Source organism: Lygodium microphyllum, chromosome 18 (assembly GCF_053477565.2).
Source record: "Lygodium microphyllum isolate KBCC chromosome 18, Lygodium_microphyllum_v1.1.10, whole genome shotgun sequence".
Classification (NCBI taxonomy): domain Eukaryota; kingdom Viridiplantae; phylum Streptophyta; class Polypodiopsida; order Schizaeales; family Lygodiaceae; genus Lygodium; species Lygodium microphyllum.
Genome location: NC_141152.1, coordinates 57568658 through 57593140, shown reverse-complemented (window position 1 = coordinate 57593140; position 24483 = coordinate 57568658). Strand labels below are relative to the sequence as shown.

Sequence of the window (24483 nt, the reverse complement as noted above, 5' to 3'; positions counted from 1 at the left end):
TTTTTTTTCAAGTTTTGCACCTAAGAGGGGGTGCTGAGCTAAAAATGCACTATATGCTAATTAGTCATTTAAAGCAATCCTAAAACAAGCTTATTAACTAAATTACAAAACTATCATTTAACAAAAAGTTTTCCTAGAAAGTGTCTATGTCCCATAAGCCAAACCCTAATTTGGGAGGACCCTACCGTCTATAAATATATAGATTGCACACCACTCAACCTTAATCTCGTTTTTGCAGCTTGCAAGTGTCTTATCTCTACTGTGCACACCCTATTTGCAAACCATATCTCAGTTCAAGCTATTTAGCTAATTGGGCTATCAAGGTAATCACTGGAAGATGAAGGACACCTGTTGAGGGAGCAAACGCAGTCCTTTGATGCCATCAACAAAGAGGATATTAGATCACAAACTATTGAGGGAGCGAATCGTAGTACAAATGCCAGAGTTTAAAATGCGGAAAATGCAGACTGTAGAATGTTGATGCCTATGTGGGAAAGGTTGTCAGATGTGGAGGCGATGCCTGATGATGGAAAATGCACATTGTGGGAGCCTTCTTTGTGCAAAACGCAAGGTAGATGTTGACGCCAATAGGTGGAGACTGTTGCCAAGTGGAGAAGATCCAAAACATACACAGACTAATGCCATCTGGTGGAGAAGAGATGTCACTAGCAAGGAAAGAAGGTCGCCACCTATACAAAAGACCTCCAAGCGTAGACTTGATGATGAGGGAATAGGGCACCTGAAGGAGAAGAGGAAGGGTGACCATGAACTGCAATGTTCTCTAGTAGGGGTACGGACAGTCGTGAAGAGAAGACGGAAGAGTGTCAAAGTGACAAAGAAAGACGGGGGAAGAATGACTGAGGTGGTTTTGGTGGTGGTGAAGAATGAATAAAGTGACTTCCCATTTATAGGCATAAGCTATCTAGGGTGGCGCACCACTGTGTGGGTGCCTACTGAAAAAGCAGCCAAAATGTGGGCACAACCTTTTTTGGGGTTGTCAATGGAAACTCAAGAAGTGGTTTCTCAACACCCCCTTTGAGGCCTAAAAAGGAATGAAGAAAGAGGAGCGAAGAGAGAGACAACGAAGATGTAGAGGATCCCAGAGATCCAAGATTGCCATCTGAAAGGGAACCTGTAGTAGGGAACAGTAGATGGGATGAACTGTAGAACTTGACTCCACCTCAGGAGAGAAGCCACTAGCTTTGTAACTTTATGCTAGAAGGAATTCAAAGGTCTCGTCACCAAGTCGTGCCTAAATCTCCAAGGCCTTGATCTAGGTGGTACTTGAAGATCCTAGGTATCAATAGGTGAAACGACTACTTGAGGACAACCATTCTAAAAGAGTAAATGATGGGTGATGAACTTCATGAGATGAGTAGGTGCCTCCCCTAAGGGTAGAGGTGTAGGGGTCCCCTCTGAAGCCGAAGAAGAAGTAGGACCTCCCTTAGAGGGCAAAAAGAGTACATTTCCTCTTTGCGAGAGATAGAGAATATAAAAACTCACGGATCACGGACTCTGAATCATCTGATTGCAAAGGAAGTGCCGTCGGTCGCACTAGAGAAGGTATCTGGGATATCAAAGATGTCAAAGAACTCCCAGAGGTGGCCTCTCGAACTTGAGTAGTGGAGGGTGGGAAAGGTGAGGCTCAAGCTGAGCCAAGGGTGGGCAATAGTTGATGTCTCTCAAATGCATTCTATGTTGATTAGCCACTTAAACAGCCCCAAAAAAAGCTTAATTTAATGAAAACCCTAAAATAGGGAGCAATTCTGTCAAAAGTGGAGCAGCAATGGAAGCGTAAACATATGCTATAATAAACTACTAAAACACAAAACAAAAGAGAAAGGGAAAGAAAGAACACTGAAGAACACAATACAGATGAGAACTCAGATGTATGCTCATGAAGTGGAATCCCTATATTAGACACAAGGCTATTGCATACAACAATGAGTCACTAGCTGCATGGGCACTAGCACCGGCTCCTCTCTCCATGAGACCTCCAGATGGTGAACTGACTGACTGAGGAGGAGGAGCCCAGAATATATAGGCATGAATAATGCCATAAAATATGTCAAGTCGGCCAGCATTCAATGCTGGTCGGCCAGCAATAAATGCTAAATATGACCATCAAATGACAAATAAAAATGCCTAAATATCCTAAATAATGTGCCCAACCTCTGCATGCACAAACTCACACATGAGCTGACATATCTGCTAACAAGTTCGAGAGAGTTCAATGAAACCCTAATTTGGGAGGGTCCATCCTCATCTATAAATAGACAAGCTGTCCCCCATTCAGCCTCAATCCCTTTCTATGCAAGTTTCTCATCCTTGAGTGCAGATTTCAGCCATCACTCCACACACGTAACTGTCCAACCCCAACGACTGCTGCCACACCTTCCTCTGCATCTAGCGCTCCTCCATCAACATTGGCGACAGGTTTCTGACCCTCCTTTGCATGCATTTGGAGCTACCACAACTTGGCAATAGAATGCACTGAATGTGTCAACCCTCTACAACTTGCGTTTGGTATCCATCAACATGAGGCAACAGTTACTAACCCTCTTTCACACCTATCCAACTTGCGTTTGGTGCTCCGGTCCTCCTGACACTTGCATTTGCTGCATCCTCTTCATCCTACACTCTAACTCGTGGTCATAGACTTGGGATCCGTCTTCAGTGGACGTCATTCTCTGACACACTACCTTGCCCTTGGGCACACTGTACACTCTTACATTCATTTATGGCATTCATTCACTTCTGAGTTGTGTTCTTTCTATCCCTTCTTCCTTTTGTGTTTGAGTTTTGCACTTAGGGTTTGAGTTTTGCTTTCTGTGTGTGCATTTATCTCATTGTGCTTCTGTCGTGGTTGTACAATGTGTTCGCTCAATGCAAACCCTAGCCGTGCCTCCATAGTCTTGTTCACGCAAGCTGCTACACTCTACTTCATCAAAGTTTGTCACATGTCGCAACATAGCTAATATGTTGCATGATCGAGTTGTACGACCAGCTAGAGACTACGATTCTACTATCTACATCATCATCTATGCTACCACATGAACCAACCGCTGCATTTTGTTGATCAACTGCCTTGACTAACTGCCACATCAGCAATTGCTGCGTTTTGCTGTTTTTTGCACTCCCTACCTATCTTGCTGTTTTTTGCACTCCCTACCTATCTAACACTGATCCAACCATCACAGAGCTACAATTGTTGCTGCCAAACATTCTCGAAGGCTGCCTGCTGCATTTCAAGATCCATCAAAGTACAACACACTCTTCAGCTCATACTCTCTCTACCCTAGTCCTTGAGACACAAGAGTTTGAGGTTCAATATTCAATTTGCATAGTGTGTTTGCTGCATTGAGCATTGTATTTATTCATTATCCACATTTGTTCATCTTCTATGTTCATTGTCTCTGACACTCATTGTTACCCTAACCATGTGTTTCTTTATCAGTCTGAGCGTTTGTCATATGATTGTGTTTGTATTCTGTAGTTGAGCATTTCTTTACATAGATAAGCTAAAGCCGCCAATGCCACAAGTATTGATTGATACGCGCGTTGATCTAGGTCAATCATTCTTTGAAGAGAGAAAGGGAGAATGCAAGGGTCTTCATTTTGGAGGGATTACTACTCTCATAGGTTTTTTCCAAACATGCTATTTTACAAAACACAAAGCAATGCAAGAGATAATACAAAATGGAAAGCATCAATGCAACACGTATCACCTGAACAAGGCCCTCACCAAGGAAAATTATTCCCATATCAAAGTGCCCTATTACAACAACAATCATCCTAATACAAACAAATGATGATACAAGGAGATCATGAAACAGATACAATGATCAAATCTCTGTAAGTACCAAGCGAAGAAACCACCCCCTCTCAGTGTTAAAGGGAAGGGTGGAGCAAAACCAATTTGCTTGCAAAGATGCTCCAAGATCACTTCATAGCAAATCAATTTTATTCTTGGATGATGGCACAAAAACAAGGAAAATGGTTCCTTGATCGACGTGCTCTTGGGTGAAGTGGTAATCAGTCCCCATGTGGTTTGTCTTGTTGCAGAAGATAGGGTTGCCAACAAGTGTTACAACACCTTAGTTGATGTAGTAGAGCACCAAAGGAGCCTCACAAGGAAACTGCAGCTCTGCAATGAACCTCCTCAAGAAAACGGCCTCCATGGCACCATCATATAATCCCCAATACTTAGACTCAGCAAACAATACAGCAACAATCTCCTACTTTCATCTTAACCATAAAATGGATGTTGACCCAAGAGAGAACATGGGGCCGCTATGAGAGCATCAAGTATCCAAGTCCTTGGCCCAATCAAAGTTGGTGTAGCCTTGCAACATTAATCCCTAACTAAAATGCGAGCCATGAGCATAAGTACCATCAATATACCTCGAAACACACAAACAACTATTCCAATGAGACTGCTTTGGAAATTGGTACATCGAAACTAGCTAAGGACGGAGGTTGCATAAGAACGGTCAAGATGAATGTGAAAAAGCTAAAAAAGTTTCCGAACTACCTAACAATAGTTATACTTATCAAAAGGTGGAGCATCCAAACCCCTCAATTTGAAAGTTGCATCCGATGGAGTAGCCACCAGACGAACAACTTAAGGGAGGAATTCATCCACTAATTAAATGGTGTATTTTTGTTTTGACAAAAAAATACCATCAAGAGTGCTACACAATCTCTATGCCCCAAGAATAAGAAAGGTGACTAAGGTCAATCATCTCAAATGCGAAGCTTGATTGTGCTATAATGGAAGATATAGTAGCAAAATCTAAGGCAATGATAATAAGATCATCTACATACAAAAGCACACAGCATATCCCTTTGAAGAGTGATGAATGTAAAGATTTGCAACATAGGAGCATGGATAGAAAGAATGTTCTTTAAGAGATTGATGCATCCTATGGTACCATGAATGGGGAGCTTGCTTTAGCCCGTAAAGGGATTTTCACAAGAGCAAAACTTTTTCCTCAATGCCTAGAACGAAGAAGCCTAGTCACTGATGTTGAGCTAAAAATGCATTAGCTTTATTAAAACAACCCCAAAACTTGATTAAGTAATAATTTAAATCTTTTATTGAAAAGAAATATGTTCCTAGAGAGTGCTTGTGTCCCGTAAGGACAAACCCTAACTGGCAAGACCCAAACTTTCTATAAATAGACATGCTACCCTCCATCCAACCTTAATCCCGTTTTTGCGACTTACAGGTAGGTAGCAACTAGGGACACTCAAACAAGGGCTGCAGCAGTTGAAGAGAGGGCTGGAGTGATGGTGACAGCAGCTCGAACCCAATGCAAGTGTGTGCAGCCTACAAATAATCATGGCAGCAGCTGGAGGTGATGAGAAATGAGTGGGTAGCAACATGAGGAAAAGCTAGAAGCCACACAATGAGGAACTACAGATCGACTAGGATAACCTGCAAAAGAAGGGATACAATAGATGAGGACCAACCAAGAATGGGAGAGTTGGCTTATGGGACATTGAGACACACACTAAATGAATTTGAGTTTTAGGGCTGTTTAATAAACTAATGAAGGTTTTATGTGTGATGCGCCTTTTTGAGCTTAACAACCTCTCCTTACATGGTATCAAAACCGGGTGCTCTTGAGTGACACATAAGCCTTGATCCAGAAAGCTTTTAAGAGCACACGAAAACACTTATAGATACATCTCAACCAACCTCACCAAAGCACTCCCTCAAAGCCTACTCCTACTACTCCTACAGAACCACTTGCCCTTCATTATAGACTCTTTAAGAGATTTGTACCCTGGCTCTCCAACCCGGGGAAGAAGGGAATCTCTCCCAACAAGCTCTTTATTCGGCAATCTGTGATGAATACCTTGAAGTTGTGAGACGAAGAGAACAGAGATTGTCAGAGATGAATGCTCAACGAAGAGAAAGGGAGTATAGAGATGAGAATGATACAAAGGGCCTTGAGCCTCTGTGTCTTGAGGACTGGGGTAGAGGTAAGCTGAGAGAGTGTCAGAGACACCATGAATAGTTCCAACAGTATGTTATAGCCGAGAGATCACGTAGGCAGCACCAACAGTCCTCTGGTGTAGGTAGCTGAGATGGGAACAGAACTTGGTACACCACAGCAATCAGCATTGTTTTCCTGGAGTTAAAGTAGGCCTAAACTCATGATATTTCACAATAATTAAGGCCTTTAACTTCTTTGCTCAACAAGTGTTAGTCAGTATCATTGTTGCAAAAGGCCACCTGTCTAGATATAGAGCCACTGTAGTGAAAATGACAAGGCAATTGCTCAACAAGTGCTATGTCTGTATCATTGTTGCAAAAAAAACACCTGACTAGATATAGAGCCACTGCATGGAAGACAATGACAAGGCAAGGACAGCTGCAACAACATGGTGGGTGGACTGCAGATGTTAAACATCAGCATGTAGGGATTGGAGGGCAACAACTATGCAAGGTCTGTCCTTTCAACTTCCAGGTGGTGGATGGTTAGCTGCAATTAGGCAAGGCGGCAGTCAGCTGATTGCTTCAAATACAAGTGAAACATTACAAAGGCAGGCAGGCCTTGCTAACAAAGCCTCTTGGCTCTAAGATACTGAGTGGGCAGTTGACCATTGATGGATCCGCTGAATTTTACACTCCTCTTCAGGTTTCAAGAAAGTTTCCACAAAGTAAGGTTCTAAAGCATCACTAGCTACTTTTGCAGTGCCTAAGATGAGCTTCAAAGCTTTAAACCAGTGAAATCCAAACATCAATCCACTCAATGTAAAGATCCTGATTATTTAGTGAGTTGTGTTTGTAAGACCATGACCAGCAGAAAAGAGGTTATTGCCAATTGAAACATCTAACAGATCCAAGTAACATGATGGATCTCAGGTGGGTGTGTCCCATCAGATGCTCACTGGTACCTTTCCAAACGCATTTTTACTCTTGCACGATATCCGAAGCTTCTGGCCTTTTGGTGGGGTGTCGAAAGCCCACACAAACCCCTGGTTCCATTCTGGAGAACTACTGCTAGGCACAACCTGCAAAACAGCCATGAATATAAGTTGTATTATCTAACAGTGTCACATAAGGTCCTTGAGCATTAAACTTCAATTTTCTTCAAATATGATGGAATACAGAAATCTCATATTCTCAAACAATTCTCCAATGTACGAGTTTAATTTAGGAATTCCATCCCCAAACAACCTATTAGAAGGGCCACTATCTCCGCAAACACCAAAAAGGAGATACCTTTGTTTGTCGTGGAGCTCCATTCCCCAGCGTAAGTTTGCAGAATGCATTTGTACTCCCCATTGATTGTTTAAGGTTAAAACCACGTTTTATTGTTACCACCAAATTGCCCGGTAGACACTGCAATAATGCATCAGCTTTTTCTTGAAAGTGCTCTGGACCCGATCTAATCAATAACTGCAGTACAGGAATAGCATCAACCATAGCCATGGCCTGTGTTTTTCCTATTTCAGTTGCATTACCACTGGATGACCATGCATCCCTTAGGTTCAATAAAGCATCCAATGCTGCCTCCTGGGCAGATTCGGTCCCAGCTCGTAAAGCACCCACTAATTGAGGGATGCACAATGTTGCTGCTTCAGTGCCTCGAAGCCTTGGGAAGTTATAAAAGAGGATGTCCATTGCCTTCAGCATGTCTTCATTGACAGTTCCAGTAGCCCAATACTCTCTCTCCAGAGAAGCTACACGACACGACAGCACAAATCAGAGCATTGGTTCCACAAAAGCAAAATCAGTGACTTATGATTTAATTGACAGTGGTTCTCTCTCTCTCTCTCTCTCTCTCTCTCTCTCTCTCTCTCTCTCTCTCTCTCTCTCTCTCTCTGCCCCTGCTCCCCCCCAACACACACACATGCACACGCGGGCATACACATGCATGTGCATGTAAGCTCACCTGTATGCAAGACCACAATAGACAATTCATGTACTGAGATAATAAAGCACACCTGTAAGGGCCCTGATTATTTCACTGGTTGCATATTCTTGAATAGTATGATTTGAAAAAAGTAACTTGATTAAGGCTGCTGCTTGACCAGCTGTTTCAGTATTGCTCGAGTTTAGCAGCTCTTGCAACACTTGAACTCCCCCAGCTTCTGCTACTGCACGCTTGTTTGACCTGCTATGCATAACGAGGTTCTGTAGTGCACATACTGCTATCATTTTCATTTCTTCTGAGGGTTGATCTTCCAAAAGGCTGACAAGAGCACGGCAAGCAGAGACTGCATCTGTTGTACGGGCTAGACCATCATGTTGAAAAAGATCACCAAGTGCAAGAGCTGCCAAAAGTCGAGCAGGCTGAGCCCTTGTTTGAGGATCCAATAAATATTGTGAAAGTGGAGAGATAGCTAGCTTAGCCCCTCTCATCTCCCGTATCTTTACATTGTTGAACAATGCTTCAAGTAGCCGTGCTGCTGCTTCTTCACATTGATGGCATCTCAATAGCTCAAGCAGGGCTTCTACAGCACCAGCCTGAGCCATTTCCTCTGCACTAGAGGCATCCTCCCTCTCTAGAACAAGTAATGCATTAAGTGAGATTACAACCGTGGCCTCAGAACTGGACTTCAACAGCCTCACTAGTACTGCAAGAGGCACTTGCAGATAGTACTGTGAGCTGAATCGCAGGATGTCTGACAGTACATAAGCAGCTGATTCCCACATTGCATGAGGTGGTTGTGGGTCAGATTGGACAATAACTTTTGAAAGCTCAAGAATTCCCCCTGCATCAGCTACAGCATTAGGCCAACTTTTAGAAGCTCTCTCCAAAGCCTTTATTGCTTTCTGCTGCAAACTCTGTACTCCTAGTCCAACAATTCGCACAAGAGGAACAATGGCCTGTTGCGTGATAATATCTCGTTGAAATTGTTCTTGTACAAGAAGATGTGAAAGCAGTTCAGCTGCAAGCTGTTGCACAGTCTGAGAGGGAGAGTCTAATAATGGAACAAGGGGCTCTATAGCCTGATTTGGAGTCAAATTATGACTTTCCAGCCGTTGCGGCTTCTCAAGGATGTTAACTAGTACCTGCATTGCACTATGTTGTCCTGCTGAGCTGAGACCTGGACGACCTAGAAGAGTGAAAAGGGGTTCAACAACTGTTGCTGCTGGCGCACTCTTAGCAATGCTGCTGTTATTAGTGAGAATACGAAGCAGTTCTGCCATCAAAGCACATAAACCATCTGGAGCATCTGGTATAATCTCAATAATACTTTCTACAATACCTTGTTTCACCATGTCTAACTTGCATAAAGGTCGATCCTTCCCCAATTTAGTTAGTGCACTAACTGCAACCTCATGTAACGCATAGTTATTACCACCTACAAGCCCAACAAGAGAAACTACAGCACCTTGTGCAGCAACTAGCTCTGCCTGCTGTTCATCATCCAATAAGTTGTCCAGAGCACGTGCACCAGCACATTGTAAAGAACTTGATTCTATATTCAAAAGTGACAGCAAAGGTTCAATACAGTTTGATGCCGCCGGGGTGCAGCGAATTCTTGAATTACCAAAAAGAACCCGACATAATTCTGCAGCATCTTCTTTCAGCTCTAGTGAGCAATCAGATGTCAAGGCATGGCATAAGCCCTCCACTGCATTTGCTCCAGCATCTGCAATTGCTAGAGCTTTTGGTGGATTATCAGCAGAGAGACTGATAAGTGCTCCAATTGCTGCACGCTGCTCCTTCTCAGAACCTGAGATGAGCATTTCTACTAGAGGCAGGATAGCCTGTTTTCCTGCTTCTCCAGTCCTGATATTCTCGGAAGTGAAAAGTCCCTGCAGTGCCCTTGCTGCACTAAACCTTGAGCCCCTAGTCCCTAGCCTCAGCACTGCAACAAGCTGATTTACAGCTCCAAATGCAGAGTCGTGTTTTCTAAGCTCAGCACTGGTGAACAAAATCCGCAGCAAATCAGCTGTAGCTTCTTCAATTGCATCTTGAGGACCCAAAGACAGATATTTAGTAAGGGCATCAAGTGCTCCAGCTTCAGCCATTGCGAGCTTATTTGTGTTACTTCCTTTTGCAAGCTGTGTCAATAAGCCAAGAGCAAGAGAAGGTGCACCAGGTCTCTCAGGAATCGGCTTCAGCAGATCGACTAGAGAAGGAATGGCTTTGCGAGCAGTTGCCCCAACTCTGATGTCTTCCACTCTGAAAAGCCGCTCAAGAGCTACCTGGTCCGGATTTGGTACAAGTGAGAACTCTTCCGACAGAGCAACAAAATTTGCTATGTCTGATTCCAGACTTCCAAGAAGAGATATGAGGCCCCCAGCTATCCCAGAGTTTGCTACAGCAAGAAGAGTGCCACGACTACCATTGCAAATCAGACTTGCAAGCGCTTGTGCAGCAAAATATCTATCAATAGCTTCCTCAGACCTGAGAAGGATGGCAAGAGAAGGTATTGCACGCATAGTTCCAGGAGAGCGAGTAACATCCCGATGCTGATAAAGTATAGCCAGCAGCAACATGCTCACCCAACTGCTTCCAATGTCTTCAGGATCTACCTGTTCATAAGCGTCAGGAATAAATCAGATTCGTGAAAAGTGAGAAGCACAATGCTGAACATCAAGCCAAAAAAAATTTGAAGCAAAACATGATACTTCCTCTTGAAGCTTCAGAAGTCTCACACGATACACATCAAAAAACAACCACAGAAAACAGATTGCAATTGCAAAATTTTTTCTATTATCTGAGACGTCTGACAACATTGACTTAATTTTGGATTCAATTGATGTACTTGAAACAACATAGAGGAAAAAGCATGAATATATGAGAGTACACAAGAATAGTTCTTTCCAACTGGGCTATCTTCTCAACAATTTGTGACTCTTAATTTTCCTTCTCCACATCAACAAATCTACACAGTGATAAGGGAATATAGTAATAACTAAAAGCACCTCCTGGAGTACAATTTAAAAGCTTGCAGGGAAAACAGATCTGTATTGAGAAGTAAAAGGCTTGCAGTTAAATATGCTGTATAGTCTGGTGTTTACAAGTCAGAGAAAATCCACTTGTCTAAAGAAATAAAAAGTCAGCAGTTTACCTGAGCTGAATTGGAGACCACATTTGCAAGGTTCTCAGTGAGGAGCTCAATCGCACCTGCCTCCATTATTGCAACTTTACTTTGGTCATCATGAGATGCTATAATGGACAACAACCATAGTGCGGCTGTCCCCCCTAGCATGACAGCAGGATCATGCTCCAGATTGAATTTAGAGTCATCTGTGGAACTCTGTGTAGCTTTCTCCCCCCTCCTCATGTATGATCCATCTTGAAAATCGGTAAAACTGCTCTCTGGATGAGGTTCAAAAGTCTTTACACCAAGCATATCAATCAAGGACTGGATTAGAGGAGAGAAAAAACCCGACACAGTTAAACCTTCCATGGCTTTCTGCCTGTGTTCTTTAAATGCACAGATTAAAAGAGCAGTTCCTCCAACTTTTACTTCAGTCCTGGTAGAGTTGATTGCATGCTCTGCAAGGGCAGCAATACACCTTGGGGTACCTGCTATCAAGTCACCTAGGACAATTGGCTGATCTCGACAGAGCCTAGAAAGGACCTCAATTGCTTTTTCCTGCATGCATGGTCTTCCTACAGACAGACTAGTCACAAGAGGTCCCAAGCTGCCCGGGGCCTCTGCTAGGACTGACCAAGGAGGCCTAGTGCAAGTTCCAGCATACCTTGCCCTAGCCAAAGATGCAAGAGCTTCTAAAGCCTCTGAGTTTTCACACGCTTCAAGACTTGTGGCTGACAAGTGTGCCACAAGTGCAATAACAGTGCTGCAGCTCTGTATAGTTTCTGACAAAATATTATCCACGGGATGAAATGCCAAAAGCCGTGCCAATGCTCCTGCAGCATATTCCTTTCCCTCATAAGTGCCTTCACATAGAACCCTGGTCAGAGGCATGACCATGTCTTCTGCAGGCATATACTCAAACATGTCTGCATCCATCAGAAGGTTGGAAAGTGCAGTTGCAGCCATCTCTGCAACTGCTATATCAGATGATCGAGCTAAGGCAATCAATGGCAATATAGATGTTTTTGCAAGTTGGGCAACCTCTTGATTCTTGTGAACAGATATGAAGAGTGCAGCAAGGGCTCTTGCAGCTTGCTTCGCGATTCTCTCAGTTTCCCCACTTAATAGTCGAATGAGGGATTCCAGTCCACCAACAATGAGAGGGCTTTCACGAACGTCCTGCCTAGCATGGAAGACCTTAGCCAGGACTGAGGCAGCATGTTCCTGAGTTTCCTCATTTCCTGAACTGAGCAGCTGTAGAACAACTTGAAGTGCATCATATGCAGCAGCACCTTCTTTCAAGATATCATCTTCAGAGGCAACACAAAGCAAGCACCCTAGAACATTTAGCACATGAAGTTTCAACTGTGGCAGATCACCGAGAAGTAGAGCAGCCAGCTGACTGATTGTGCTAGCATCTGAGTCACGTACCAGCTGTATTAATGCCTTTGCAGCAATTTCCTGTCCTTTCAAACTTGCATTTTTCAATAGCCATAAAAGTGCAGGAACAGCTTCTGCAGTTTCAACACAGGCCCGGATATCCTCACTGTGAGTACAAAGATTTCCCAGTATAAGGGCAGCATCCTCCTTTGCTCTTGCCGATCCTGTCTCTAGTAATTGTACCAATGGAGGTATTCCACCTGCAGCTGTGATGGCCCACTTGCTACCATCAACTTCTTCAGTGAGGATAGAAAGCAGAGCAACCGAATACTCTTGTTGCTGCTCAGAAGACAATCCCAATAAAGATATAAGAAGCTGAACACCTTCCCGCCCACGGAGAGCTTGCCACAGGTTCATGCCCCCATTGCATAAATTCCGGAGAGACTTCATTAGGTCTTCTTGAACATCCACGTTGGCCATCGTGATCAAACCAACCAGCATTCTTTTCCCTTCAGAGTGGGTAAGATCTTTTTGCAAAATGGAGTTACCATAAAGACTTGCAAGGGCTTCAATAGCACGCTCCTGAATCAGTGGTGGGACTCCTGGTTTTAGCAGCTTTACTAGCACGTGTTCAATCACATCTGCATCCACTTTACCACCTGTATTTGCAGTATCATCAAACACCATAAGGGCATAGGCCAGGGCACCAGTTATATCAGCCATAAGAGCATCTGATTTGCTAGACTCAATATTTTCTGCAATGAACAGAATTACTGCAGACATTCCATCAAATATGTTTGCTAATGCACTCATGGCATTTTCTTGTAAGGCTTGAGCAAATCTCCCTTGCATAAACTCTTTTGAAGGTGCCACCACAGCACCAATCAAGATAGAAATGGCACCACCTTCTGACAAAGAACGCCTGGCTTCCTTAGAAGTCAGTGACAATGCCTTGAGGGCCCCAGCTGCTTCTGCTCGAACTATTAAATCATTACCACCACCGACAAGCCTGAGAAGTGGTTCAATGGCAGCCATGCTAAGAACTTGCCGGCTGCTGTGTTGTGAAGCCATCATAAGACTTGCAAGGAGAGATGCTGCATTTGCCTGTGCTTTTGAACTTCCATGATGCAGTAACCTCACAAGGATTTCAATACCCCCTGCTTCAAGTGTTGCTGGCCAAAACCCTTCAGTATTATCACACAAATTCTGCAATGCCCCTGTAATGAGGCCCTCAACAGAGGATTCAAGCCTCTGTTTAGTTTGCAACTGTTCCCACAATTTTGGTACAACACCCTCTGTAGCAAAAATCTTACAGCCAACATGATCTGTAACCCCTCCCTGGGAGACAGCAAAGATGGTCTGAGCAGCAATAAGTTGAGCATCTCTGGAGCTAGTTTTCAACAAGGCAAGTAAAGGAGGTATGCATCCCCCCAGTAGCACCTTTACTCTCAACTCATCCTCCTGGCATAGTGCCCCTAATATGCCTGCAGCATTAATTTTTGCAGCCAGTGTTCCTGACCTGACTAACGCTACAAACAAAGGTATTGCTTGAGTGTGAGTACCTATGGCCGTCCTGGCTTCCTTCCTGGTTTCTGTAAGCTCAAGAAGCTGCTTAGAAATAATTTCCTTCTCATTGGGACTTGATACATTTGTCCGTAGTTTCTCGATGCTTTGGGCAACATTTGTAAAGATTCCATCTGGATCGTCCATATTTTGTGTCCCGCTCCAGTCCCTGAAAATACCTACCGGTGAGACTTCCTCCATCCTTCCCTCCCTCACTTCCCCCCAGGCCCCCTTCTATATGTATGTGAGTGCACCTGTGCAAAAGGTGTGTTCAAAACTGCAGAGAAAGCTGTGAGCACAAAGAAAAAGTTAAAGTTGCATGCTGCTCTTATCTAACTCTCAGAAACACCCACATGTTTCTACACAGATGGAAAGATTAAACTATATGCTACTCTTATTCAAGTTAGGATAGCATTTCTGACTCTCCAAAACACCCATCTGCTGCCACATATCATATTTGCTGCCAACTGGAAGTAATACTAACCAATGCCAGGCTGGAACAAGATGAGTATCACAAAAACGGTTAAGACCACAGTTCTGGTAACTGCTTCTAAAGTGGAAATAGATGTGCAACTAAGGGAAAGATCTGTGGAATGAGTGAAAATAGCAAGTGTTCCAACATTTAAGCAGGGTTGTGTTGTTGCGATGCAGATTCTCTTCCTTTAACTTAGTCCCTTGAATGGGATATTCTCTGTTCAGAGTGCTTTCTGTGACCTTCCTAAAATCAATGCAATGTGCACAATGTCAAGCACTCTCTTGCTTGTCATGCTGCACCTCTTCAGCCAGCCCTTTCACATTTTCTGCAAAGATCAACTATCTTATTTGCCACAGAGGTGAACAGTTCAGTTGTGATTTTTTCATCTTCCCAACAAATGAAGTACATGACATGTGGTAGGACCCTGCAGTGCCTTAAAATCCAATTTTAATTGAACTGTACACTTTCTTTTAGTTTTGACAAAATTCAGATAAAGATGGTCAAACAGATGCAACAGCAAAACCAGTAAAACTAGAAAAATCATTAACCCACCCCAGTCCAGCATTGCCACACCTGTCTTTCAGCTTAAGATAGAAGCCTACAATAGGTTTGAGTTACTTATGTCCATCCCAAAATAATTTCAAAAATACAAGCACACTTAAGCCTCTAGCTCAAGTGAATTTTAAGCGGATTGTTTTTGTGCAATATTTGACGATCTTCATTTTTAGAGAGATGAATATACAGATCCTTTTCTGCCTGGTCAAAACCATTAGTCTTCCTGATCTCATAAAAAGTCAAACCTAGTAACAAAACGATAACAATGTAATTTCTTCTGGAAAATTTAATCAAACTTTTGAAACATTGGCTGCAAGGCGAGCAAAAGCACAGCCATGACACATTAAAAAGCCAGGACCCAGGATACAACCATGCCCAACTATTTGAAATATATGTCAAATATATAGCACATGATCCACTATCTGAAAGTTTATATATCAAACACTGAACTATTCGGATCTTATAAGCAGATAATAGAAACACAAACATATAAATCACGCCTATAATACAAAGTAATAATGACAAATCGAATAATATGTTCTCAGATATAGCCAGCAGCTGACTTGATGCCATGAAGCTCCTGAATCAGTTTTCCATGTCAGCACTCAAAATACAAACACTTGTACCTTGTACGTATCCTGAGGCTGGACCGGGGAGTTGAAGGTTCCATTTTTGGAGACTTTGAAGACTGCATTCTTGGAGATTAAAGATGCAACTATTCCGGCCACACCTGCAAATCATCAGACATACTTTGATGAACAAAGCTTTCAATGTCTTCAAAGATGCAAATCAAAGAAAAGAATGCCCTCGCTTGCATCATTATAAAGAATAGAAAATTTGCAATGGCTTGGAAAAGGAGCAAAAGAGGCGTTCCTCTCTTTTCCTTTTGCATGTGAAAGATGGAGGGGCGTAGTTGAACCAAATGGACTAACGCATTTAATGGTTCATCTGTAATGAGTTTATTACTCTCATCTGCCAAATATATCTGTATTGTAAATGTATCGTAATATCTCCATCTTAAGCCTAGCCACTTGATCATGGAAGCAAGTTGAGGTCCCACTGATGATCTAATCTTAAAATCACGTTATGCTGAAACCAGCAGTCTGTTCCTGCTACCAGCAGCCAGATCAAGAGCTACAGTCTCTGCTAGTCACATGGAAAAAGGAGAAACGGAAGAAATAGAAAAGCCTTTAGTATCTTCCTCATCTATTGTGTGTGCCAGTTAAACAGCGACTTATTTCAGTGCGCGCGCTTGTCCACATGTGGTGCTAGAGACTCTGGCACGCCTTGCAAATCCAGAGATTGTTGTCGCAGCACAAAGATCAGGGAAGGACTACCGCTAAATCAATTATCTACCTGCGCACTAGATGTTGCTTCACGTGTCAGTTTAATAGATCAATCGCAACCGTATTTCATTGGTGCAGAGCAGAGACTTGCTCTGTCCTTGGACATAACCTGGCATGAATAGGTAATCCTAACTTCACCATGACAAGTTATTGGTGCTAAATGCTGCTAGTGAAGAAAATGAGGGATAAAACCAAGAATCAAAGAGCAATTAAAATAAGTAATGGCTGATGCACAGGCATTTACGGAATAGGCGATCGAAAAATGATCAACAAGAGAAAGTAAAACTGGCTCTGCTTATGGAGACGATCTCATTGCTCTTCTTAGGGAGGTGCAAGCTTCTCTTCGAGCCATATAAGAACGAGATCCTTCGGAGGGGAAGCAGTTGTTACTTCACAGTAAATGTGGCAATGCAGAAGGAACAGTAAATGTTTTCCAACAGGAAGACTGACAACTGAACGTTAAGACAACGTGGAAGAGACTTACTGGACAGAAGAGGCGTTAGCGATGGAGCTGATGATGCCGCGATGTAAGGTGAGCTTACGATCTTGCTTAAACGGGAAGCAATGTGCTCCGATGTCCTTGAAAAAAATGGCGGAGGAGATATGGAAACATATAGACCACCAGCAGCAGCAGCAGCAGCAGCAGCAGCGGAAGAGGAAGAAGAAGAAGAAGAAGAGAGAGAGAGAGAGAGAGAGAGAGAGAGAAGCTCACTACAAGCAAAGCTTGAGGGAAGACAGCTGAGTAAAGTTCCCATCCATGTTGAGAGACAAGCAAACAAAATGTCAAAAATAATAGAAAACTGATATTGACAAAATAAATAAAAATCTATTTGTGCTGTGATAAACGAAATCCTGGTAATCATAAGAACCTACCAGAAAATCTGCGTATGTGCTTGCCATAAACTACTTTTAAGTCAAACTGCTTCATTGAAAGCCCAAAAAAAGAAGAATAGTTGCATCACCTTTGCAAAACAAGTCATAATAGATTCCCCAAAAGTATTCCCATCATTTTCTCTTGCACATTTTTGTGGTTTGTTTTTACTGTTGTTAGTTGAGGCATCACAGCTTGCATGCATATTGACTCTCCATTCTAGCGAAAGACCTCCCCCCCCCCCCTCTCTCTCTTTGTCTCTCTCTCTCTCATTCATTCATTTGTCATCCTAACACCTTGATTGCTTGATTGTTCACTCTAGAGTGGAGATTGATAGAAAAATGTATTACGAATCTCTCTCTCTCTCTCTCTCTCTCTCTCTCTCTCTCTCTCTCTCTAAACATTGGATGGCTTCCAAGTCTAAATTCATCTTTGAAATTCCAAACAATTAAATTCTTTGAAATCAATGGTTAACTTCAAATATCTTAGCAGTGTGAAGGCATCTTCAAATTTGCAAACCATGAAATGGTTTGAACTCAATGGGTTTCAAAATCTTCATGTTGTGTTAACCTAAACAAACAAATTCTCATATGTGAAACAATTGTTTTAGGTCTTTTTCTTATCGAATTGATGATTCGCTGTCCAAAATGGATACACAAATGAGACATGTATGATTAGCAATTCAAAATGGTAATAGTTGGTTGTTTATTCTTGAGTGTTTAACGCATTGCATTAAGATTTGTATGCCTTAGACAAATCAAACATTGTCATATATTTTTACGTCATGGATGGTCTTAGAAAGGAGGGCACCACAATCATAATAGGGATAGGAATTCGATGGACTTATCTATTAAAGTCTTTCATAAAGAAGTTAATATGTATGTAAAAACCCTTGAGTCAACTAGCATCAATTGATGAGAACATTGACTCCCTTGTCATTGTGCTTACATAGTTTCATTAACTAGTCACCTTGAATCTTGATTCATTTCAAGTTCGATGTGAGGATTTCATCAAGAGTGTGTGTATTGAAGAGAATGCTTTGTTGTAAGAGTGTCTATTGAGGTGAACCATTCACCTAGCTAAAACATTTCTAGAGAAGATTTGCTCACCTCTACGCAACATCTATAGTAGGGTGTATTCTTCACCTCCATACAATAATTGTAGAGGTGAAATCCTTCACCTTGATTTTGGGGCGTTTAGCTCCTCTAGCAAAGTCAAAGGCCCTTCTCTCCTTACACAAAGGTTCTCAATGATGTATCTGAACTAACATTAATAAGAGTTCAAAAATTTAATTATCAAATTCTCACATTTATGTTGGAAAAATGTTGACAATTTGAACTATTCACCTTTATTACAATATTATTGATGTGAAAGTTTTCACCTTGGTGGCAAGTTTTGACTAACTTCAAGAAGGCTAAGATACTCAAGGGAATTTATCACTTAGTATGATGGCATGAAGACCTCTTAGGATTAGACCAACATAATCTAGGCCATTTTCAACCTTTCATATTGATAAAACCTTCACCCTGATATGAAGATCACTTTAATGGAAACCACCTTCTTGTTCATCACCTCAATGGCATCACTATTGAGGTAACAATCTCATCACCTAGACAATGCCAATGTTGGGGTGAGCTAAACTAGTAAACACCTCAATGTTACAAGTTGAGAGTGTAAAGCTTTCAATTTTGGTACTCTTCTCCTCAACCTACATGCAAACCTATGTTTCACAATATTTTAGAATTTAGAATTTAGAAATTTTTCCCCATACTTGTATGAATATGTATTTGTCTTATTTGATGTCATTTTGGTTTAGCTTTACTATTGCTTAATTCAAGCCGCAATAACCATTGCAATGTTTAAGTGATTCTTCCTTCTTCTAAACCAAAATGACATCAAATAAGACAAATGCATATTCGTACAAGTACGGGGGAAAAAATTTTATTGCACAAGTCTATTGCAAGCAACAATTGCATTGGTTAGTTTAAATGATACAGTTTGAAATTAAATAACAACCGTACCAGGCAATTCTGAAAACATGATGTTTATTCTTGACTATTTCTTAATTCAAGCCACAATAATCAATGCAAAGTGTAAGGGGCTCTTCTACCTCTTTTCAAAGATAACTAGTGCAATCCATTTATGGTGATAAACTACAACTAATGAATCCTTTTAAGCCTAATAGCGTCTGCTTATGCAATTGGATATAAGGACTCTTTGCTCTTGCTCCAAATGTCAATTTGATATTATGGTCAACCTCATTAATAGATGGCGATTTTGAAAAATCTAGGAAAATCTCATCATAGTCCTGAAGCCATGATGGTCCAAAGTCAATTCTAAACTTATCCATTTGGTTTCTTTGTGGATCCCACACATTCGTTTATTGGGCTTGACCATATTTACTCATAATTTGAAGTTAATTGCCCTAGATAAGCACATGTGAGATGGGCATCATTCTTGGTAAGCCAATCCATCCCTGGTATGGTATCATAATGTCCTAAGGATTGGACATTGAAAAATGCTTTCATGCAATGACCATCTAAAGTGAATCCTATATCCCTAAGTTTATATAGAGTGGAGATCTTCTTTTTGCTGGCCAATTACATTACGAGTTTATTTGGGGCCTTAATTTATTGAAGTTTAGATCCTTAAACATTTGCAAAAAGGAAATAAGTGAGTGCTACCAATGTGTATTATGAACTTCAATTCATGCCCTTATAGTTAACTTAGATTTGAAGAATAGAGTATTATTGATTTGCACTTGATGTTTATTTCATAATGTTATGAATATCTACCATTTTGGTTTGCTCCAAACCTATTGAATATCATCATTGTCTGGAGGTTATTATGGAACCTTATGAGAGCATAAGCTCTACGGAAAAAAGAGCAAGCACTTGGGGTTCATTATATTCAAGGAAGGAATTATAATAAAGTTTGCAATGCAATAGAATGGTTGCATGCTATTGCTCCACATCTTACAACATTGCTTAGGAATAGCACTAATATTATTTGGATGGATAAACAACATAAGCCTTTTGATGCATTGAAGTAAGATCTAGTACTTGCTCCAATAATGAGATTGTTTATACTTCAATCTACCATTTGAGATAGTGATAAATGCAACAAAAGTTACAAGCTAGATCATGCAATGCATGACCTTGTGTAAGAAAAGACAACGCAATAGAGTATATGAACTTTGTAAGCAAGAGACAATGCATGACCTTATGTAACAAAGACAACGCAATAGAGTATAGGAACTTTGTAAGCAAGAGACAAATAAAGAACACAAAGAATCAAAAACTTTGAGTATTGGATATGATAAACATAGATAATTGATGCTTCCTAGCTGTGAAATTCTATTAGGAAGCTTCAATAACATGTAGAAAACAATAGAGAGGAACAAGTATCTGGTGGCTCCATAAATCATACATGGTAGCATAATTGCCCTTTGGATTGCTTTGTGGGGGCACCCCCCCAAGGTTGTGCAGGGATCCCCTTGCAAAGCGGGACGCTCATCCTTTTTGCACCTTCCTCCAATAAGTTTGGTAGAAAAAGTTGTGTTGCAATAGGACCTCCAAATAAGGCCTGTTGTAATAATAACTCTACACATATATGTAGCAATATTGGTAATGTGCCACCCCCCTTTGGTGTTTGTCTCTAGTTATATGGCCACACTTGGCCACCATCAAATGTTCAAACTAAGACTTATTAGGTAAACTACTCTCATAAATTCCCCCTTCTCATAGAGCTCCAAGAGCCAACAATTATCTACACAATTACATGACGGGTGGAGCATTCATCTCCAAACCACCCTCCCCCACCCAAATGTTCACCTAAAAGGTGAAGTACTCCTTTTGTTAACCACAAGTGGTGGATGAGAATTTAAGTTAAGAAAAAAATCTATGTGTTGGAATTAATTCTCAAGGGATTGCATTTGTGTTACTAGGAACTGCTATCCACATAAGTGCCAACAACTTCAGGTTGTGCTAGTATGGTAATAGCATTGAGAGTTAGGCTTGCTCCTATGCAAGTCACGTCAGAGTAGATAGAAAGACATGTGGCCATGGGAGGTTGCAAGCACTAATCTTCTATTAGCTTTCAATAGGATCGGTCCAATTGCCACAAGATGGATACATATATTAAAAAGGGACCAATCAAGAGCCCAAAAAGTGGAAGGGGCACCCAACTTATGGAGGGAGCCATAAAACTTAAACCTATGCATAAAAACTTGTTGGCACAACTCTCTCATGTGAGACATCACCCTTCTCCCCTCATCATGCATGATCATAGCACTTGTCCTGTCATCTATGAGGTATCCATATCCCTATGGGATATGTCTAAGGTGTGTCCTCTCCCACCTATGACCACGCTCCTGGGCATAACTAGGAGACCCTTGTATGTCTGGTGTATCCATGGGGGTAGTATCTCTTGGAGTAGCATCCATATAGGTGCCACCTACAGATGACTGAGAAAATCCCAAAGTCACTGGAGTAGATGTCCCCATAGGTGTGACAAATCTTGGAGGTGACAAGTATCCACCAGAACGACAAGACGGAGACTGTATCAATGTCTCCACAACACCCACGTGAGCCACCCTCTCTGGAATCTATACAAGAGTGAGGGAGTAGCACCCCTATCATCTAGAACCAATCGTGGACTCACAATGTCCACATCTTCGCAACACCCCCTAGAACCACTCCCTCTATCCGAGCCCAATCTAGAACATCGACCTTGTCTTCTACTAGAAACCAAAGCGTCAGAGCATACCAAAGTAGATCTCATGGAATGGCCTGATGGTATCTGAGATAGCTTCTAGTCTACTATATCTCTAAATCAGGCCATCTGATCTAGAGACATACGTGTGAATATCTCTTGCAACTCCTAGTCACTCATCCCTTGACTCGTCCTACTCTCCAAGTATCATCAAAGGTAACCTGCATAGATAGAAAATGATGTTAGTATAATCAATATAAAGATTTAAGTAAAGCACGGTAATATAACTCCAAAAAAAAAAGATTCTAATTAAAATGCATATTCTAAAGTACCCTTAAAAGTGATTCATCAACGAATTGAGCAGGCAGATGCAACAAGTATAATCTAGCCTATGGTCCCATGTCAATCTCTTGGCACAACTCCGCGTACATTGGAAGGTCTATAGATAGGTCACCATAGAAGGAGGAGTCCACTTTGTTCTCAAAGAATTCCTGGCCTCCTATCTTTCCGTGATCGTTACCTGTGTTTGTTCTCAAAGAATTCATGGCCTCCTGTCTTTATGTCATCGTTACCCGTGTTTGCCTCCTCTACATGCTCCAAGTCCTCTTCAACCTCCACCCTCTGTAATATTGATCCTTCCACTTGTATCCTCTCCTCCTCTACATTGGGAGTTTCATCATACACTCTCACACTCCGAGGAGCTAATGGCAAAACATATCATCATCGAGGTTGTCGAGGGTTTGGATAGAAAATTACCAATTCAATATCATATATAAGAGTGAATCAATATTTGTGAGTGTTTTGTGTCATGGAAAAAATTTAAAAAATAGGTCATTCACCTATTCACAATGGGCCAGTAGGAGAAATGTGCCGCGCAGATCCGTCCATCTTTTCTCGGAATCTATTTTCAGAAATCCAGATGGACCTCGCCGGAACGGTTGCCCCAGCTTCTTTCAATACCACTTTGAACCACTGTACATCAAATATGATCATGGAGAAGCTACGGTAATCCACTGAGATAACACTTTGCAAGTTCCCAAAATACTCCATCTCATCTATAGCAGTGTTTTGAATCTGTGGGGGGCCACCGTTGACTCTCTTGCTTGAACTTTGCCATTACACCACAATCCGTTGCGAGCGCATTTTATCATTGTGCTCAAAACAAAAATGTCGCCCATGCAACCACATCGCACTGTAGATTTTATATTATATATTGAAACAGTTAGATTAGTTGTTGCATACAAAATCTAGATACAATAGCTTATAAAATATGCGCTCACCTTCAGAATACATCCCCTCAAGAATTCCCACTCCTCAGTAGAGACCTCTACCCCTTCGCCAGAAGTTGTGATCAAAGCTCCATATAACCATCATATTGACACAAACCATGGCATCTCCTCCATGCCCTCAAGATATCGAATCGATCAATGGCATGTACTACGTTGAAATTTTGATCGTGCTTCTTTGTGATCTTTCCTGGCTATAAAAAATGATTCACTTTCTCCTCCATTGCAGTATCCATCCTTTTTTCTACACCATTTCCAACCACCACATCTCTGGTCCAGTCTATCATTGTCCTTGAGCGCAACCATAGCATACTATTGTCGGAATCCACCATTGGTAGCCATTGTGAAATATACACTAACACCTTCGACACAGTCAACCTTCAGCCATGCTACCTATTCTAGCTGAGCTCATTGTCGCATAAAGCCCTTTCGAGTTTTCATGAAGTACTCCAAGAAGAATATCCATTGCATATGGACGGGTCCTATAACCTCCACTTCATCTACAAGATACAACAGCAGGAGGTAAGTTTGTATCATGAGCATGATGGTGGGTAGGTACTTCTCGAAGAGACAGAGCATCTCCACCGCTCCCCACCTTGCGGATTCAATAGAGGATGTCTTGATCTCCTTATGTGAGATCCATCGCATTGAATTCGACAATCTATAAATTACCTCACGGATTTTTGAAGCAAGGCATCTTGCAATCGTGATCGGTAGTACAAACCACTACAAATAAAGAAGCATTGTGAACACCAACTAGACACTAAATAGCAAAATACGCAAGCTGCTTGTAATCGAGGCCAGTACAAACCTGACATATCTTATGCCAATCATGGGATTTTAGCCCTGATATAGTTGGTCGTCCTTAGAGAAAGTGGATCTAAGGGAATGCATCATACTTATCGCGATGCGGATAGACCTGATAATTTGCTTCACAATGTGCTCTTATTTAGTGGACATGACCCCAAGGAGCGCAAGGTAGTTGCAAGTAACCATCAATGCTCAAAGCGCCTCCATCTTACCTACCTCCTTCAAATCCATTCGTGCCCTTGCTGTGTCCCTCTTTTCTATAATGTGGTCCCATAATAAGCTACCCACGTTCTTAAAATTATGCATGGGATCTAACAAATGGTTGATCTCTAAGTGGGTCCAATACGACAACTCGTAGAAAACTAAGAACAATTTCATTCCACTTGGATGTGACTCTTGGTGAATCATTTTCAACTCGTACTAGTTCTGGGCATTCATTCGTGCTCGAGGTCGTCCAAGAAAACC

At 41.7% G+C, this 24483-nt stretch overlaps 1 protein-coding gene across 1 annotated transcript in view; it reads right to left on the bottom strand.

Moving 5' to 3' along the window:
- LOC148020916 (protein CELLULOSE SYNTHASE INTERACTIVE 1-like) overlaps nucleotides 1-17100 on the bottom strand; it is a 38010-nt gene extending 20910 nt beyond the window's left edge. Inside the window, exons 1-6 of the mRNA XM_087698735.1 lie at nucleotides 16823-17100; nucleotides 15619-15722; nucleotides 11047-14131; nucleotides 7963-10507; nucleotides 7238-7698; nucleotides 6910-7026 (exon numbers count right to left, since the gene is read on the bottom strand). Of these exons, the coding sequence (XP_087554861.1) occupies nucleotides 6910-7026; nucleotides 7238-7698; nucleotides 7963-10507; nucleotides 11047-14131; nucleotides 15619-15686 (6276 nt within the window). The 5' untranslated portion in view covers nucleotides 15687-15722; nucleotides 16823-17100. The remainder of the gene's footprint in view (nucleotides 1-6909; nucleotides 7027-7237; nucleotides 7699-7962; nucleotides 10508-11046; nucleotides 14132-15618; nucleotides 15723-16822) is intronic.
- Between the last annotated feature and the right edge of the window lie 7383 nt (nucleotides 17101-24483).